The 16846-nt window shown below is 42.8% G+C and overlaps 1 protein-coding gene across 6 annotated transcripts in view; it reads right to left on the bottom strand.

The window, feature by feature from the left end:
• TTLL5 (tubulin tyrosine ligase like 5) overlaps nt 1–16846 on the bottom strand; it is a 137100-nt gene that overhangs the window by 24630 nt on the left and 95624 nt on the right. For 4 of the 6 annotated variants that reach the window (XM_037394820.1, XM_037394823.1, XM_037394822.1 and 1 more), the window contains one exon: nt 3788–3965. The exons of 1 other annotated variant lie outside the window; for it this stretch is intronic. In XM_037394820.1, coding sequence (XP_037250717.1) covers nt 3788–3965 — 178 coding nt within the window. Of the gene's footprint in view, nt 1–3787; nt 3966–16846 lie in introns of those variants that run through there. One more of the 6 variants, XM_037394825.1, reaches the window with a different exon arrangement.

The following is a 16846-nucleotide window of genomic DNA, read 5'->3' as shown; positions in this document are numbered from 1 at the left end:
GTCAGATCTAAACAAACTGTATGGAATTCAGAAGAGAGTCACATACATTCAAAGAAAAAATTTTGCTGAACTTCATGAACTGGAAAACATTTCACAGAACGTACAATTTTTAAATGATTGAGAGGAGAGTTATCTAAGATTAACTTAGCCCAATGTTTTATAACATAAAATCTAGTTAAACTTCTAATTGAAAATGTGATCATAACTGACCACACAAGTCATTAACATGATTTATGTCTTTTTTAACATGAGCTTTTTTTGATATAAGCAGGACTGATGAGGATCATTCCACTATATGACTGTACTTCTCTTGTTTTAGTTTAGTTTTTTTTCCCATGTGAAATGTTTGGCATAAAATTCTAAACCCAGTAGATGCTAGGCTAAGCAGACAGAACATAGCCACACAGAGAAGGAGGAACCTCCCTAACAGCTAATGGCATTTTTCCAGTACAGGAAACAATTAGAGAATAAACAATGATGGTATATTAACTGCCTTGCCAACTGTAGCAGTGATACTAACATCTAGGTCATAACGTGTCACATGAAGTCTCCTTTAAACATTAAAAATACTGCTATAAGCCTGTTTTTCTTGTCTTTGGTTTGATTTTGTAATTCTTGTTCCTTGATTTTGTTGATATTAGATTTAAGCTTCTTGTCTCCACTTTCAAACTCTGCCCCTTTCTATTTTTTTTCTCTCTTCTCAGGCTCTGTATTGCCTCTGTTCTTGGGCCCTACCACTGCATCCATTTGTTTGTTAGATTCTCATCCGGTCAGTTTGGTGTTTTTCTTTTTGTCCAGGGAATGAAGCACCTATTCTGGCACCAAAGCTCTGTTTCCACCATACTACACTGTGTGAACTAACTTCCACATACAATGAGTGAAAACTGTTGGTTATTATTCCTCTTCCTCTACATACACAGAAGAGAAACCATCATTCCTAAGTGTCTGGAAAATACTCAGCCAAGAGTGGGTGCTGCCACAAAGAAGTATGCAATAAGTCTTCATAATAAGACACATCCACTGCGTGGCAGATGGGGGTATTCCTATTACACAAACACCTGACTAGGAACTTCCATGCTTTCCAACGCATCCACCTCAACTCCAACATATCAAACTGTTTAATGTCCAGGCAGAAGCATTTGCCTATATTATTAATTACAGTGCTTCTGTTATTTGTTCACATGCTATCCATATACATATGACCAGTCCATTTTTCACAGAGAGAAGGAAGGACTGGCATCTAGTCTTGTTCTATGATCATGCTATATTCAGGATGTGCCTTTAGGTACATTAATAAATGCACTTCACCTACTGACAGATGGCTAGCCCGCCTTCCAACCGTAACAAGAACTTCAACCATCAGGTGAAACAGGCTTGGAGATATCCTTGCACGTGTTCTCCAAAGCAGAGAGGTCATGACACCCTTTCAAGTGATAGGCCTTTGGGTTTTAGGCATATATTTCTTCTGTTGAGAGAAGGTTGAGGGTCTTGAACACAGCAGGCAAGACAACAAAGGGTGGAGAAGATCTCAATGTGTGGGAAGGAACAGAAGGGAAAGAGCAGGTGACAGGAGATAGGTGGCTTACGTGACACTGACTAGGAAGTGTGGTAAAGCAATGCAGGCTAGGATAAGCTACATCAGCGTGGGGGAAAAGAAAGGACAAATGATGGCCCGCAGGAAGTTGTGGGATGGAAGCTGAAGCAGTTTGAGCGGAAAAGAGATGTAGGGCATGGAGTGTGTAAGCAGCAGCAAAGAGAAGGCAGTTGTTGGAAAGGCCAAGTTAAAGGACTGGAGTCTGAGAAGCTAACCAGCAGAAGGAATTGCTCGGTGACAGGAAATAAAGACAGAGCAAGGGATAGACAGATGAAGATGAGGGTAGTGCAGTGATTGGGAGGGGCATCAGAGGATCGGTGCAACTGTGACTGGAAGGGGAGGTCTGGCTGGCTCCATATAATGTCTAGTGGGAGAGGAAGCATCCAAGAGACAATAATTTTATTAAGACCTGATTTTCACTACAGAAAGTTTGAAAGCCCCCATGTCCAGCAAATACCTTTCTTCATTAACGGCAACTTTGGCACAGCCTGAGCCCTGCGGCATGGCAATGGCCTCAATACTGCAACTCCAAACTGCTTGGCTCAGAAGGAGAAGGGAGGGTGAGAAAGGAGGGGGACGTTGTGGGGGTTAGAGGAGGTTTAACAAAGAATCACTTTAACAGAAACTCCTGAGTAATGGCTCTGCCCCAGGCCAAGAATAACATCAGCTCAATGTCAGCAATTAGAAGAGGGCTCAGCCAGGCCCCATGGCCAGCTCCAGCCTCCTCACAGGCACAAGCCAGCTTACAGCCCTTTCCTGAGCTCATGAGCAGCCACAGCTGCCCACCCAGAGCCCCTTGGATAGAGATGAAAAGAAGACCTCCTGCTCAGAGCGGGAGCAAGACAACTGTAAGTGAGGGAATTTAAGGATGGAAACCGCATAGCTAAGTGAGGGCCTTGAAAGGAGGAGTGCAAGGAGCAAAGGCATAAGGGCCTCTTCGCTTCAAGATGCTCCCAGAAAAGGATGAGGGCAATCTGCCTATAACCTATTCTCAAGGATCCTGACTAGTGACTCATCTGCTTCACAGGAGGGAGCGTGGGTGTTCAGACCTCCACATGTTAGCTCTATTCACAGTTTTGTTGTGAGTCCAGTCCTGCCCCACTGCCCAGCAAACAGCTCCTTCTTAACAGAGACCAATCTCTTTTGAGTGAAGGTTTGTTCACCCAAAGACTTCTTGGACATCACTCAGAAGAACCAATACACATCTCTCATCATAACAAAGAACGGTAACGAGTGCATCGATGAACTCATTGTAACCTTGGAAGATTCCTCAGGCAGGATGGAAATGCTGTTCCAGCCACCGTGGTCCCCACCCTGGCATCTAGATGTTGTCCAGAACATCAATAATACAAACCCTTTTTCATATTTCCTCTAGCTCTTGGACAATTGGCCCATCCTTTCTCCTTGCAATTGTAACAAAGAAGTCATGTATCTTGTCAGACAGTTCTGTGCAAAGCACTGAAAGAAGATCTTAAATGTAGTAATAACAAAATGCGTAGGAGGCCTGGAGAAGATTTTCAGGGTTGCAGAGAAAATTTGCATCTGGCATCAGAGTCAGTGGCCATGCCTCCTGCACACCAAAGACTCTTAAAAAAAATATGTTTGCTCAAAAGAATGAAGATTTTCCTAAATAACTTTTGAGTCCCCTTAACATAGTGCTCTTTTGGTAGCTACATCATATGAGAAGACATCCAGGAGGAGGAGAATTTAGTCGACAAAGCCTTGATGGGGTCTATTTGCCACAGAGGACACAGCTGCAAACACAACCTCAAGACCCTATGTTTAGAAAGGCTGAAATACAACAGTGAGCCAGCTTGAAGCACCGCCCAGGAAGAACTCAAGTCAAAGCATCAGCGACGAGACTAAGTGACAATGAACTGTGCAAACCACAGACAGTTCCAAGGCTGTCTGAGGAACGATAAGGGGCTGCCCTGAACTGGTGCAGGAAAGCAAACAGCAGCATGCCAGTGGCCAAACAGAAGAGGATGCCAATGCAGTGAAAGAAGCCTTTGGGAACTACAGCATCAAAGTGCTATCAAAATCAGTGCACGTGATATCAGTTTTGTTGCAACCTACTTGAAGAGCTACTGCCTTCATAAGAGCTGTGCCATATGTACTGGCTCTGGGGTGGTTCTGCACATTTAAGACTCGCGCAGCGCTGCTGCATCCCAGGCAGGATTTTTTCTTAGTTACCTGGTGCCGGACTTGGCTTTGCTCCAACAGCTGTTGTGACTGAAGTTTCTGCTGCTGAAGCTGCTGCGCAGCAAAATGGAGCTGATAGTTGGGATGTGGCAGTGGACTTCGTGTCACCTTGTTGTAGACACTGTTCTCCATCTCTCCTTCCCGGGCAAAATGATGACTTTCTGGAGCCCTGAGAAAAGAAGAGCCATCATGCTTTCACCACTCTGCATATAAGGACTTCTGCTTACAAAGGCACTGCTGCTTCCTAAAATAATACTTAGCCAGCTACAAATTTGTATTAAGTGGCTCCAGCAAGCACAACACCTGCTACAGGTGTCATGTGCCAAATGCCATCTTTCTAAGGAGTTTCTTGAATTCCAGGCTGGCACTGTATTACTAGCCATAAAACCATGTTTGAGAAAAACAAAGGAAAAAACAAGAAAAAAATCTGAACTGGAGCATGTCTGTGGCTGATTAGCATTTAAGAGAGACAGAGTTGCAGCAGGAAAAGAGCTAAGGACTCCCATCACTAATGAGATAATTATTTATTTGGATTTGTAGAGATTTTGTTAATACACTAACACAAGGCTTACAGGAAGCATACACATGCTGCAGTGAGAATGGAAGAGAGACATTCAGTACAATATTCAAAGAGAGGATAAAGGACTGGTAGGGTGAGGTTGCAACTAGGGCACATACTGACTCTATACAGTTACAACCTAAAAGACCTGAGGGGACTGAAGATAGGCTCATTTCTTCATCGGAGTAATGCAAGCCATTCCCAGAGAAGAAAAGGCCTCCTGCAAAGAGGCAGGAGCTCTTACAACCCAGGCTTTTACAGTGGCAGTTCAGCTGTGGCCTGCAACATGATAAGTACCAACAGGAGCTCACTGGCATGCTTTAAAGTTTGTAAGCCTCGGTGAGAAGGCAGCACCAACACACTTCTACACAAGGCCGAGGGGCTTTGCACAGAGCAGGTGGCAGACTGACAGGACCACAAGGTGTCCTGAAGAGGTTACAGTGGCCCAGCAACGCACACGTCCTGTGCTCACAAGGCGGGATGCCATATGACCCACTGAATCCTGACACTCTGGCTAATAAAACCTTTGAGGCCCAAGTTTCTGCTGATCTCTGTCATGTTTCTCTCAGCCAGTCTTTACAAATATTTCCTTTGGATTTCAAGAGCAAACTTCCCTTGTATTTCCTACATATGTCCTTAGTAACTGGGATGTATAAGATATTTGGTATCTTTCACGCCACATTTTGGAATGCAGGGTCATGCTTTTGGCAAGGGAGTTCACTGCAATCTCTTGCTTCAGGGTCCTATCAAAACTTACAACCTAGATCCTTTGAACATGTCACAGCCTCTCTTGAATGTGTTGCACCTTCCCCCACAAGCTTCATCATCACAGCAAACCCTTAAAATATTCAGAAAGCTGTTTCAAACAAGACCAGAAGCAACTGCCAGCCCTATGCACTTTCCCTCAAAAATAACCTAATGCATCCCTTTCGAAGCAAATAAGAGGACAAGGACAAGGGTCACTCTCCATACTCAGCTCTTCAGCAACAGAAGAGTAAGACAACCCAGTGGAAAAGGAGTTCAGCTACCAGCACCTCCACCCAGCATCCTCTGGGCCTCCTCCTGCTTGGAGCATCACTACAACTTTCACTCTTACGGGCCACTAGCTGCAGGTAGATTTCCCTAGACTCTGTTCAAGGGATCTCACCCATGCTTCCTCAGTCCTTTGCTTTCACTGTACCACACTGCAACACTAACTAAATGACTCTCACCCCCTGCTCCCTTTTGCTACAAGAGTCTCAGTCTTTTAGCTCTTTCCCCTTTACCAGTGCTTGGAAAAGTGACAACCATAATGCTGCTAACAGTACTCAGGCCTTGAAACCCAAGTTGTATAGGTCTGAATCTGGTTTTGTGGTTAACCTTGGGAGAGCTCTTCCCTCTTCCAAACGTGCCTTCCCCCTTCTGCCCCCGTAACGAGGTCACCACCTTCTGCTGCTGTGGTTTTACCTGCAGTTGCTCAGCTCTCAACCCATGGATGCACATGTGCTGCTAGCCGACCGGCACTGTCACCTACTGGGCACAGGATGCCACAAAAAGCATTAACTTCAGAGGAGGACAAGACAAGACACAAGGAATCTTGGAAATGATCGCCAGCTGTCCTCTCTCCAATCCCACCAGCTCACCACACAGGTTATCAGCAGGTTGCTGTCACCTGGACTCAACTCCCATCCTAAGGGTAGTATCTGCTCCTTCCACTGCATAGATACAGGTTCCACCATCCATTCAGATGTTAAAGCTCACTAGACTTCTCCTTTGCACGAAGCAGCTGGAGTCTCTGTTACCCCTCCCAGTAAAGTCAAGTTATGCTGATAGCTGAAAAGCACAAAGGACTGTACTGGGAGTAGGATGCACCCTTCGGGAGATAGCTGGGGGACACTGCAGACCAGCCCTTGAAACAAACATCAACTGTACCAGATACAAAGCTGAAGAGCATTCAGGAGCTCCATCATAGTCATGTTGCTGCTTAGTAAACAGCCCGATTAATTCCTCATCAGTATTACTGAAAGATTATGATATTCAACACCTCTGTTTTGAACTAAACAATTGGATTTGTCCATTTGCCTAGACTAACTTTTTCACACCAGCAATTTCTCAGTTGAGGAAATTTGGTAAGTTCATTCAAAATGCTCCTAAATAGCATAAGCCAACATCGGTTAAAGGGGTTACGTCTCATAGATTTCATAACTAGTTAAAACACATGAAACCAGAGCTAGAATAAATGGAGAGTTTCCAATGGAGGCAAATTACCACTGGGGTCCCACAAGAATCTGTGCTACAGTCTCTGCCGTTTGAAACATTTGTAAGTGATCAAGGAGGGGGTAAGGAAATAAAGAAATAAAAATAAGTTTGCTGCTGAAAAGCTGAAAGTCACTGAGAAGTACGAATAAAAATAAACACATCACTGAATCATCAGACATTAAGGTGGCAGATAACATTCAATTTAATAACTATGAAGTCATGTACCCAGGGAAATGCAATCCTAGTTTTACGCAGTGATGGACTTTGAACTACTTATTTCTATTCAGGAAGGAGATCTTATAACTACAGCTATCAGAGATTTTTCTATGAAAACATGACTAAAATATTCTCAAAAGCAAACTCAAGTGTTAGAAATTATTAGGAAAGGTATAGGGGAAAAAAAACACTACTATGCTAACATATAAACCAAAATTGCATCCACCTCTTGCATACTGAGGATAGTTCTAATGCCTGTGCCTCCTCTCTTCTCAAAAAGCATACAGTAGAACTGGAAAAAGTACAAAGAAATGCTGTAAAGATGATCAAAGGTATGGAACAGCTTATATACTGAGGAATGACTAAATAAATAAGGACTCCAGCTTGGAAAAAGGACAACTGAAAGGAAATATGAAAAATATCTATAAAATCATGAGCTTCAAGGAGAAGGAGAATAGGGAACAATTACTCACCTCTCACGATATAAGACATAGGAAAAACCAAATGAAGTCATCAGGTGGGCAGGTTAAAACAAACAAAAGGAGGTAGTTTTTCTCATAACACATAATTAAACTGTGGATGCCTTCTTACTACGGGAAGCTAAGGATGCCAAAAATTTACAGGGGTTCAAAAATTATTAGACAAACTCACAGAAGCAAAAGCCACTAACACTGTTTATATACAAAGATACCATCTCCTGGCCAGAAAAATCACTGATTATTGAGTCCCAGAGAGTACTGGGGAAAGTATCACCATTCCGTAACATCACCTACTGCTCCTCCACGGGCCACTGTCTGAGCAGGACATTGAACCAGATAATCCATCTCGTCTGTGAAAATGCAACTAGTATCGTTTATGCATCAGGGGTTTGAAACTAAACTTGTCTCAGGTCTCAGTCAGAAGTCAGAGAATTCAGTCAAACACTCTTTAAAGTTTTTGAGTTACACAATTTATTCTAGAAACTAGTGTCTGTTCCAACTTCTCTTGTATCTACCTCCAGCTCAGAATCTATAAGGCAAAAAATTTATCCCTTGATCCAAAAGAATGCTTGGGAAGCTAAAGACTGAGTGATTTGTTCTAAAACAGAAGTAAGACAAAATGCAGGAGATAAAACTGATGTAAATGAAAACTCCACTAAAGTTGGGCCTGCTGATAGCCAAACTGGCTTTGTGCCACAGAGACGATGGACTGTGACTGCAGTCTGTAGTACTGTGACAGCCACTAACTGAATGGGAAAACTTCAGGATCATTTCCTTGATCCTCATTTCTTTTGTTTTGAGATATCTAGCAAAGGAATAACAATCATGGAAATACAAATACTGAAGACTGATGGTCCAATTTTTAAAAATGCACTGGGATTGCTGCCTTGCTCCAACCTTCATCCACTTAATTCTCAAATGCTTTCATTTTGTTTCTAACCCATTTTAATCTACTTTTTCTGTTTTAACCAATATATGATCTAGAGTCCAAAATAAATTCTTTAGTATATAATATTGCCCAGATAAGCTTGGTTTAAACTACCCAGGAAAACACTGTTGAAACTATGGTATTATATCTTTAGGAGGAACTAAATAAATAAATTTAAAAAAACAAAACCAAACACAAAGACTTTGGCTAACATCTTTCTGCAGCATAGACTGTCTTGTATACAACTCCCCGCAGTTCCAATACCTCCTCTCCACACAATGCAGCACAATAGAACTTACTTTTCTGTAGATACTATATTGAAAACACTGTTGCTTGCCTGAGTAGATTTTACTCTCATGGCCTGCAGAATCCTTCTGGACTGAGTATGCTTCCGTTAGCTTCCATACTTCTTTATAGATGGAAATCAATACAAATTCATTATACATCACTTCAACCTTTTCCAATATAAGCATTAAATATTTCACAACAGAAAGCCTGCATATTTACAAGTCTTAGGATCACTTTCACAGGAAGATGTTTCATCTGCAGTTTTGGAAAGTCCCCATGTAACATGTTATCAAGTTGCTGCTATTACATCTAACGTAAAGCTTGCCCTGGTACAGAACATGGCTCAGGATCTGAGACTCAATGTGCTGCTGCCAGAGACATACTCCAGCTCTCCATCTATTTGCCATGCTCACAGGAATGAATGCATCATGGTGCAGCTTCTATTCTCAGTCTCTGCCTGTTGGATGATTTATCCAAGGATGACAGCACCTTTGCTCCCTTCCTGAAGTTGGCTCTTCTGCTTAAGGAATTCTACAAGCAGCTCAGCATAGTAATGAAGGCTGGAAAAAAGCGGTAAAGGACCTCACACCTTAACAGATACTATAGAGTTCACATGGAACCGAGACTACATAAATACCCCAAACCAAAGGAAAAGCTTTTTCACAACTCGCACCATTTTAGGCAAAGCCAAAAATAACCAGAAAACCCCACACACCCCCAATAGAAATGACGATTATAGAGTCAGCACTCACAGACCTGCTTGTTTTCATTTCAGTGCTTGAACACTAATGATTGACTCAATATTCATTTGCTCACATGTACAGATGACAGATATAGACATAGATGCACCTACATGTAAATGGGAAAGAGAAATTCCTGCCTGTGCCACCAGAAGAGATTGGGTTTTGTTCTGTCAGCCAGGCTGGTTGTGAGCAATCTTCTCACAGCTTGCTCAGGATTATTTATGAGTTGCTTAGTTTAGAGGACCTGGCCAGGATTCAGGCCTTCACTATGTACAGGAAATCTCAGCCTTGGCATTATGGCCCATCCTTTGTAAGCAAGACTCTGTCCTTCCAGCAGCTCTTAGGGCTACTCAGTATTTTTGGCAAGAAACCCACAGCGTTCCTTTCTTTCAACTGTAGCTTTCATAAAGCCTGGGCCAGAATTCCCTCTTCCTCTTCACCGACAGCATAGGACCTCTCTGCAGCATTTTGCATCACAAAAGACACAGGTTTGCTTCTGAGACAGACTTCAACAGATCTCTGTGCTATTACGATCACAGCCCAGCCTAAAAGTGCTAGAACACCATGCACTCATCTCCAGGTTTTCTGGTTCCAAATTCCCCTTCTGCTCTAGTTCTCTCTTCCAATTTATTAGCCCTTTTCTGATGTAAGCAACACTTATGCAATCAACTGCTTACCCTTTACTAGAAACTAATGCTAGTGCACTAAAATACTAAATGCTAATAAAATATTAATACTTTTGTTCGTTGACTACAGGGGAAAAAAAAGTCTTAATAAAATCCAGCCTCCATACAGAAGGGATGTGGTTATCACCTCTTACAGAAAGGAGAGAGCTGGTTTCCATTCCCACTTCAAATGGATTTGAAGGCAATACCAGGGACCGAAGCTGTAGACAAGACCAGACCACAGAACACCACTCATAGAATTCTTTGTAACTATGAGATTCTATCTGACAATCAGCAAGTCTGTACTAAAAGACTGATGCTGGTAGCTACTAATGATATAGCTCACGCTTCTCCTAGCATCCATCATCCCTAAGTAACTCATTCAAACACCTGACAAAGCAAGGTCTACTACCACACCACCACCGCTGAGATGAATGATACCATACAATAAAAGACAGTATCAGAGGACAGGGAAACAAAAAATCCTTACTAAAGTGAAACTACAAGGAAATAATCGAGGGAAGGGACAGCAATGCAGGAGTAGAAGGGATCCAGAATATGTTTTCTTAATGTGTAATTTGGATATAAATTGGGTTTAAAGCTTCCACTGTTCCCCCCCCCAAAAAATTAAGGATTTTTTAATATCATAAATATTACACATAGGGCTTTCCTTTATATTTCAACTGAAGCCTTCTTCCAATGGCACAGCTGGGCACTTGTTTGATACCAACTCCTCTGTGGCAGGCAACAATACCAATTATGACGTATACTGACGTTCCTCGTATATTGCTCACTAAGCAGGCACTTTTGAAACATTTGAAATGTGCCTACATCCCATTGAAAGGCAATGCAAACTAGGCTCAAATTACCTGTCAAAATGATACTTCAGCATTCTTGAAGAATACTCATCTATGTTTAACCCTGCTTAGTTTGTGAGAACTGATAGGATCATAGCAGGAGTAAGTATAGCTGGAGGTCTAGCAAACTGAGAAAAGAATTATCCTCCTCTTAAATGAGGAAACAAGCTGACAGCGAAAGTACTTTGCATCCTTTCCTGTAAAGGCCAGAGCTAAGGATGAACAAGGGCCGTTACTGGCAATAAGTTGAACCCAGTACATTTATAAATCAGTGTTCCCACCTTGCCACGGAATGCAAGACAATCTTGGGCAACATTTTCTTTCCCACAGGGCATTCAGGCGGTATGACAAGTCCAGGAAGCTTTCAGTACAAAGTCTGGGCGAGCACCAGCTGCTAGAAAGTAGTTGGCATAGTAACTGATGATTCTGTCTAGTATGGCAGCTCCCAGTATCCTGCTGACTTATGTTCAGGCACTCAGAAAAACACAGAACATTTTCTTTGGCACACTACATGCTTCTACCATCCCTAACAATAGGCCCTAGATTGGGGCTGGCTATGGAGCAATGATAAACATAGTGGGACAAAGCCCAGGATGCTGGGGGCCTGGCTGGGATGCAGGACTGTCGGGCCTCTCACAGCGCCACTTGCCTCAAGGCCTTTCTTTGTCTTTTCTCCCTCTTTCCCTCCCCTCAGCTTCAAAAGCAATAAATTAAAAACTGAAAAACAGAGCAACAAGTCTTTGAGGATGGCTTGCTCCTGGCTTCTACTGTTATCAGGGGCATCTACAAAAGAGTGACTTTGCTGTAGATTAGTCAGCAAGAGTTTGCATTTTAGCATGGTCTGTAGTTCGGACTGCTGCAATGTGCAAGCCCGTAAAGCATCCAGCGGCAGCTATGTTACAAAGGTAAAGGTAGCTTTTCAAAAAACAGGGGGGAACAAAGCATTTTTAATATCCCTAAAAGAGCTCAGCCTAGGACTTGGGAGTCATCTGAGGCCCAGGGAGCTGTCCAGAACTCGCCACGGTGCAGGCACTTGAACAGGGAAAGGGCAGGCAGGAAGCAGCTGGCCTGTATAAAACAAGGATGCCATCACCTGGCCTGCAGTCTGCTTTTGAGCTCTGCAAGAGAAGTCAAGGAAAAGCTTTTAAAGTTAATGAGCAGCCTGTCAAGGCTGCACTGGCATAATAAACATGTGGAACTGCATTTTGGGTTCAAATCCAGTTCAAAGTGACAAACACAATCTCCTGTGGTGAAGGTGTTGCAGAGATGTAGGAGTTATTGTCCCAGACCATCAATCAAACTTTCCCTCCTTAGTGATCAGGCACAGATGCAGGCATCTTGTAATAGTTCCAGCCTTAGTTCTTCAGCTCCCCACTTGCCCAGCAGCTCAAGCTACTATTACCTACACAGAGGCTCTTACCATCAGTATCTTTGTGCCATGAGACAACAGAAGATGTACAAGGTCCATAGGAAAAGCCTTGGGACTAAATTGGTTGAGGCAAAGAACACAAAAAGTTCCGTGGACTTAACTACAATCTCCAGATCCATTCACAGGTTAACTGTAACAGCTACCAGAGGCATCATTCAAGCATCCGAGGACGTTTTAATGTGCATAATTACTAGCAAATGCCAGGAGTCCCCTTCTGCTATTCTCACAATTCCCCCTTTCAACTGAAAGAATTGATGTTGTTACAAGAATTTTATTCAAAAACAAAAATGTGAACAAAAGCATCCAACTCATCTCCTTGTAGTGCAGGATTAGCACATGTTTCAGTGGCTGGAAGAGTTCATGTGTCACACTCTCAGCTGCATAACTCCACAGGCAGGTACAACAATTTTCCCTGAGATTCCTAATTAAACTTATATTTTCTGTGGTTTATTGCATGACCTTCCTCTTATTTCAGGTCTAAACCTTCACTGCTAGGGCTATGCCTCCCTTGAGCTTAGCCAGCCTTGGCACACTTACCTTCCTTCATCTTTTTCCTCATTTCAGTCCCTTCTGGCCTTTGCTTGTATATTGCCTTTCTCTGAACTTCTTCCACTTTATCAGTGTTTGGGGCTAGGCAAGTGCTCAAAACTGAGCACATTATTCCAGATGTGCATATACAATAGCTATACAGGGAAAGCCCACTGCCTTCTTGCTCCTTCACTTTATAAGTACTATCAAAGTTCATGGGCCTCCTTTTCTGGTATATGGTGCTGTATAATTTATTTCCTGCTCCCTGGCTTCTGAAAATTTTTCCTCCTATTTCCCTGCCATTGAGAAACCTGCCTTTTGGAGCAAAAAGATTTTCTTATAACAAAGGCAATGTAGTGCCTACCCAGTTCTGCAGATCAAGAATTAAGTGCATTTTAGGTCCTGGGTCCCCATATACAGGCACATTCATGAGTGTAGCAGGTTAGCAATGGGGTGCATCAAAGCAGCCTTTGACAGTCTAGGAGGGGAAGGGCAGGTGAGATTATGGAGCACTGGAGAACCTCTGCAGGCAAGGCCTAATCTACCTCAACTATTCCCAGATTTAGCTAGCATTATCAACCTTTTACTTCCAGGAGCACTAAACCTGCCAGTCTTAGCAAATGAAGTATTTACCCTTCAGTGGAGCCAATTTCTGTTGGGCCCCTAGTAGCATCCTTGGCTCCATGTCAGTTACAAAATACTGTCAGTCTCTCTGATCTGGAGAATACTTGGCAGGTAAACACCACTGTATTTTTTTTCTTCTCTTTACATATGGCAGCTTTGAAATTCACTAGCAGAAAGGCTAAATCAAGAAAACTAACAGCCAGCTGGCTGCAGAGTTCAATGCCTTCGTCCTGTTGTGGCTCATCAGGTCACTGGAGAAGCAATGAAGGCATCTGAGCGTATCTCCTCCATGTAATCTAGATTACTGAGCACATCTCCATGTGATCGACATTAACAAAATCATATCACCCTTTCTACCCTCAATTAGTACAAACATAGGGGTGAACTTTACTGAAGTGGAAGGTGGTTCTGGCTTCATGTTTCCTGCACATATAGTGCAAAAGTATTTTAACAAGATATAGATACAATAAGATTGACACAGAAATCTGGTATCATTGTGGTCTCATAAGAAAACCTTGGGGAAGATTAGCTGCTTAAATCTGACATGCAACTGCCTGAACAGTGTCATGTGGTGTGTGTCCCCATCCCGCCAATTTTAAAGTATAATTAAAGTATTAATTAATGAAGTTCAGACAGAGCAGGAAGAGTCTGAGTGAGGTTACTTGACTGCACTGTCTAGCTGTGCTTTAAGGTAAGTAATTCAGACTCAGACAACACGTTAAGTGCCACCTTGAATTTGATCATTTGTCTAGCCCAGGCAGAGTTTCTGGGGTGATTATACACAATCCACAGAACTCAAAGTACCAGAAACTTAAGATGGAATACTGCACCATTTACAGAGATGGGAAGGGTATTTCTTGCTGCACAGTTTCCACTGTAAAATGCTACCATGGATCAAGTGGATCAACAAAAAACATGACTTGTACTGACACTCTTCTACTTTTCTGCTATCAATGTAGGCAAGTCTATTGAAAATCAAACTGGAAAAGACTGATAGGCTCTATTTATTCCTAGCCATATATTTTTTTAGTGCTTTAGCCAAGCAGATTTTGCATTTTATGGGTGGATAGCAGCAGTAGCACATAAGGATGGAAACAGTAAATAGACACTGCTATCTGTCTAGAATAGGCTTATGACTGGGTCTGTAATTGAAGTCACTAATCTCTCCTGGAAACCGATATTCCCTACCTCTCTCCAGAGAGGCAAGGGTTAAGTCAGGACCAGTAAGTTAGCCCTGCACCCTGTAATGCCTCCTTTGAAAAGCCGATCACACAGTTTACAGGGAAGGAGTGAGAGTGCAGCTGCTGTCCCAGCCAACATTTGGTTCCTATTACAGTGAGTAAGTCTCCCTCTCCCCCTTTTCTACTCTTCCCCCCCCCCCTTTTTTATATTAAAAGTCCATCAAACACATTTTTTCTCCTTAATATTTTCCATGAAGTTTCCTCCTGCATAGGCTTTCCCAGAGTGTGGTGCTCTTTGCTATATGTGCTCAAGCAGCAGCTGCAAGATCCCACTTGAATAAGAGAATGGGGAATGAAGAAAGCAGCTCAGGCCCCCTGTTCAAGTCTCAAGAGGCAAGCAAGAAGTTACAGTTGGGCTAACCTGGTGAAATCTAGAGCATTTGAGAAGAATAAACAAACAAACAAACAAAAACCAGGCTGTTGAGTTTTGTAGGGTTAGGATTCATGAGACAGGGTAGAGTAGTCAAAGCACACTGGCCCAGCTCAGAGCTAAATGCTCCTGCCACCATCAGCCTCCCAGAAGACATAGCACAGGATGGTGTTAACACTACAGGGCCTTAAGGGTTCCTCCAGGGTTGTGCTGTCCAGGTGTCACACCACTTGAGGCCCAAATGAATTTTTCAATTGTGCTGTATGACCATGGAGTAGAGATGTCATATGCTCCTAGCTTCAGGTGTTTTGTTGTCCAGATATTTAATACCAAGCACATAAAGAAACCTCTGAAGAACGTGACAAGCCTCTAGGTTCCACAAAATTTCCACTGACGTTCGCTAAAGCAACCAGCTTTGCTTAGCATCCAGTACACCTATCATCTTGCTATGCGGTAGATGACCCTCCAACAAACATCTCAGAGAAGACTTGATAAATCTGAAAGCTTAAATGGTCTGTCTATGGGGATGAAGCATGCTGAAATATAAAGTTCCCTGGCATCGCAGAACTTCACAAGAGAAGTGACACTTCTACACTTGCAATCTATACCTAAATATACCTAAAGGGAAGGCCAGAATCTGTTCTGCACTTCCAGAGCAAAGATGTACAAATTCACCTAGTCGGGGACTGTGGAAAGTGTCACCTGGAAGCTAGCTAGGCCAGTCACGTTAGGAGAAATGCTCAAGGTAAGCAGCAGAGTAGCACGGCACCAGCAAGATGCATCTGCTGCTACCATGCGGTAACACAACTAAATCTGTATAACATCTAGCTGCTGAAATGCAGTAAAATAAGAAAAAAAAACAAAACAAAAAAACCAAGAACTAAAGGTCATTTCTCTGGGTCCTTGCCGTGAGGCTGTATGCTTGTGGTTAACAGACTCTTGGTTTTGGACAATTCCCCAAGCATCTGTACAACGGCAGAGTAAAGGTCCTCAAGAGATCTTTTCCCTTAAACAACTGAAACTTATCAACCTAGCTCCAATGTAATGAAGCTAAAGGAGTTTCCCAATAAACAGAAGGTAAACTTACGCAGCCTCCTAAGCCCAATGGCATTTATAAGCTGGCCAAAGAAGCATCTCTAGCACTCTTATCCTCCTGACGTTATAAACTTGATTCTGTATGCAGCTTCTGCTCTCCTTGTCCCTCAAGTGGGTTTAGATAAGGTAAGAACACGGGACAAGAAACAGACTGGATTTGAGAGTGATCTCCCACCTGTTACACAGAACATTTTTTTTCCTCCTCATGTTCCTTTTGCTGTTATGTTATGCTGGAATTAAGGGAGAAAATGTTTTTACCTCTACCTCCTGCACAAAGATAACTCACCTGCTGTGGCTCCCTGAACTTTTAACAATGGGATAGAGAAAGAATAGGAAGAGATGACTGTGCCTGTGTCAGCACACACTTTCTAAAGTCTGTAACAAAGTGAATACATAAAATGTAATTGGGGTAAGGGGGTGGGTGGAATACGCTCAGATCCACAAAGAAAGAATACTAGTATGAGTTACTACCTATTGCAGAAGCTGACTCAGGAGCTGTGTATGCTGCATAGACAAGACCATCCTATCACAAAACGTTGCAGAGAAAAAAAAAGCAAGCTACTGATAGAGAGAGACCACAGACAACATAAACCATGACATATAGACTTATGGCCAATGGCACATTGGCACCAAAGCAATCCCAGGGCTGTGGTGCTAGTTGTTTTACAGCTATCTTTTTTGGAATCCATGCAAGCCTCGTGATGGCCACACAATGCTGTATTTGTATTGTAAAAGTTAAATACTACTTTTCCCCTCTCTCCACTGGTCGCCCAACTTCCTTAGACATAAC

The sequence above is a fragment of the Falco rusticolus genome, chromosome 7 (genome assembly GCF_015220075.1).
Source record: "Falco rusticolus isolate bFalRus1 chromosome 7, bFalRus1.pri, whole genome shotgun sequence".
In the NCBI taxonomy this organism is placed as follows: domain Eukaryota; kingdom Metazoa; phylum Chordata; class Aves; order Falconiformes; family Falconidae; genus Falco; species Falco rusticolus.
Note: the sequence above shows the minus strand (reverse complement) of the source record. Positions and strands in the feature narration are given on the sequence as shown.